The sequence below is a fragment of the Alexandromys fortis genome, unplaced genomic scaffold (assembly GCF_014885135.2).
Source record: "Alexandromys fortis isolate MF-2015 unplaced genomic scaffold, M_Fortis_MF-2015_v1.1 scaffold_426, whole genome shotgun sequence".
Lineage (NCBI taxonomy): Eukaryota > Metazoa > Chordata > Mammalia > Rodentia > Cricetidae > Alexandromys > Alexandromys fortis.
Genome location: NW_026068358.1, coordinates 79,954 through 83,299, shown reverse-complemented (window position 1 = coordinate 83,299; position 3,346 = coordinate 79,954). Strand labels below are relative to the sequence as shown.

General features: G+C 45.8%; 1 protein-coding gene across 3 annotated transcripts in view; it reads right to left on the bottom strand.

The window, feature by feature from the left end:
* LOC126495391 (zinc finger protein 431-like) overlaps nt 1-2,429 on the bottom strand; it is a 20,559-nt gene extending 18,130 nt beyond the window's left edge. Inside the window, exons 1-2 of one of the 3 annotated variants that reach the window (XM_050133003.1) lie at nt 2,183-2,429; nt 1,103-1,162 (exon numbers count right to left, since the gene is read on the bottom strand). In XM_050133003.1, coding sequence (XP_049988960.1) covers nt 1,103-1,119 — 17 coding nt within the window. In that variant the 5' untranslated portion in view covers nt 1,120-1,162; nt 2,183-2,429. The remainder of the gene's footprint in view (nt 1-1,102; nt 1,163-2,182) is intronic. The other 2 variants (XM_050133004.1, XM_050133005.1) reach the window with 2 other exon arrangements.
* Nucleotides 2,430-3,346: the final 917 nt, after the last annotated feature.

Genomic DNA, 3,346 nt, shown 5'->3' with positions numbered 1-3,346 from the left:
ATATATACTCAGCGTCTCAATCCTCTCACCTGTAAACTGGGACAACCATGAGAGAGTCACCCAATTGGAAATTTCAGTGGCTCAAGGTAACCTCCCCAAATTGTGCACCCACAGGTTTGGTTTTCCTTCATGTACAGGCTATGAGTTAATGCACACTGGAAAAATAGACAGAAAGGTGCTCACTCTGCCCAATCAGATCCTGTTTTAAAACAGAGACACCTACAGGTCAAAGAACTAAACATCCTCTAATCTAGCTATGGCCTAGCCTAGTTTCCCCTGCAGTGTACACAATAACCCATTCTTTCTATTCTGGTCTCAATGGAGATGCTGTGTTCCACACAAATACCTTTCCTATAACTGCAGTGGACAGTTTTAAAAGCGTATGGTACTACAAACTTTTAATCAAGAATTGAAGAGGTCGAATCAGGAGGACAGCAGGGTCAATGCCCTACGGGCCTCAAGGCAAAGAAAGTCAACAAACCTTGTCTCAAAATAATTTCCCAAAAGCTGGAAGGTGCAGCTGTTCTGGAAAGAATGTGTCATTACAATGAGAAATCATGCCACACACTTGGAGAATTAACTGATAAAATCTCTTCAGTAATTTCAAATCTCCCAGTCTGGCTGACACTCTGAGAAGAATAGGTGCGGGACAGATTTGCCAACTTATAGACACCATAGGTTTATGTTTTCCACATATGTTGTGAACCTTGAGAAAGGCTTGCTTAGTTTGATTTCTTAATGAACTCAGAAACACCTACCCAGGGTCGCCCCACCCACAGTGGGATGGGCCCTATTATATCAACCACTAATCAAGAAAATACCCTATAGGTTTGCCTACAGGTCAGTCTGACTCTAGCTTGTGGCAAGCTGACCAAATCTACCCAGAATCCCTACTGAGTGATGACTCACAAACCACAAACTCCAAACACAGATTTTTAAGCAAACCTCAACTCTTGACACCGGCTTTTCAGCGTGTACTTGTGCATGCACACATACACACAAAGTTTTGGAAATCTGTCAAGTTTACAACTGGAGTAATGGCTCAGCAGTTACCACCATGGTTGCTCTTGTAGAAGTCCTGGATTTGGTTCCCAACACTCACATGGTGCACACAATCATCCCTAGATGCTGTTGCAGGGGATATGATGCCTCCTTCTGTCTTCTGTGGACACCAAACACACACGGTGAACATATGCAAACAAATCACTCATACACATGAAATAAAATAAAATTAAAAACACATACTCTCATATCTCTTATAAGTCATCACAGATAAACAAGTCAGAAATGCAGAGAAATGTGACAAATATCTGTAGCCAAAACTATACCTATGTAATTAAAGAAATCAAGAAACTGGATCGGAAATTCCATGATTGTAAACTGGAAGCCTAAATATTATTTCAGCACAGAATCTGAGCTATAGACTCAGCAAAACTCCAATAAAGTCTAACAATCTTCCTATCAACAACAGAAAAATGATGGATAAAGTCATCATGAATTAAACTCTGGTCAACACAAGACGGAGTAATAGCACACAGTGACACCATCTGACTTTAAAACTTCCCGTACAACTGCAATGAAGATTGTTCTGTCTGGGAAAGAATAAACAACTCAGCGGAACATAAGAGAAAATTTAAGAACAAAGTAACAATTAAAAGTGTCGATCTGAACACAAGAGGCCAGGAAACCCAGTAGGTCTGGTCTTACTGACACACATGACTGGTCCACCCTGGCATCTCCGTGCAGATGTGTTCATGGCACAGACTTTACGCCCTGCACAAAACTAACTGCAGTCGGATCCGACACCTCAATGTTCAGTGCCAAGTGCAGAACTTCTAGAAGACGCTAGAGAAAGTAGCTCTGTCGCTTAGCAAATCTGCCTTTCAAGGCGATGATGAAAGTGGCGCAGACGCGCACGCTGCATGGTGACGTCACAATAAGGAACTGTCCAAGCACAGTACCCACATCCCCGTGTTCTTTGCAGCCTCAACCTCAATCCGCAGACGAAAGTTATTTAGAGGCCACAGGACCTGGGAGCTGCAGGAGTAGAACAGATCTCACGGATCTCATGGATCTCACGGATTTCACCCGGCGCCGCGTCCGCCGCCGGTTCCCACAGTCCCGGGACCCCACACCGGCTCCCGCAGCTCCTCCCTGCGTGGGGACGGCGGCCCTCGCTCACCATGGTGGATTCCGAGCTCGCCTCGCTCTCCTCACGGCTCCCGGCAGAGGATCACAGCACAGCACAAAGAACACCGGAGTCTTCCTGAGCCCAGAGCCGGAGAGTCTCTATCATGACGGACCGGAAGTGCCCGCCCTCATTCTGCCTGGCAGTCTGCCTGGAGGTCATCATTGGCTAATGTGGCCTGAGTGACAGGATCAGCTCTCTCAGGCACAGGGTGTTGCGAAGGAACACAGCACAGTGGTTCTCAGCCCTGGCTTCCATCCCAGGCACAATACTGTCCGGGACCTGCAGATACTGGCGTTGCAGCAGAACTTGAGCTTGAACTGCAAAATCATCCCTGCACTTTTTCTACACTTAGTAAGCGTTTTTCATTCTTACTCCTGGGTCCGCGGTGTTAGGTCTCAAACCTAGGATAAAAGGCTGAAGTGCCTATTAAACTGACAGGTTCGGCCTGCCTCCCTCTGTCCCTACCTCATACAGGGTATGGCTGCCATGCCCCGCCCCCTACCCTGAACTTCTCCAGGCCAGGGGTTGAGCTACCCTTCCCTATATAACCCAACCATTCTGATTACCCGGTTTTTGTTTTGCTCTGTTTTGTTTTGCTTTTCTTCTTTCAATCTACCCTTTACCTTCCTGACCTCTTGGTCTGCGTCTCCCCTCTCCTCGACCTCCTCACATGGTTCAGACTCATGTCCACTCTGGACTCTCCCAGATGTCCCTGTCTCTCTCTATACCCTCCGTTTTATCAACAGCAAACTTTCTCCTCTACCAGACCTAGGATCAGGCCTTTCCTTTTTTAGTTTAGTTTGTTTGTTTGTTTGTTTTTATTCATTCTGGTGGCTAAACCTGGGACCAGTCATGTCCTTCCTTTCTATTTTTTTTTCCATTCACAGAATCTTTAGCATTGCTTAACGCTAAACAGGGGAATAGTAGAGTGATTCCCCTGTCTGACAGCTGAGATGATGCCCAGCACATGCGTGTCAATTTAGACCATCTATTGACATTCACTAGGCGTCAGCAATTTCAATAAGGCTCACCTAGGATTACTTACATTTCTCTCAGATGCACATTGTTACCCAAACATGAACACTCCCAGACTTTTTGGTGGCAATAGTGTTTCATGGGAAGGTCGAGGCAGAACATCAAAACTTTAAATCAGCT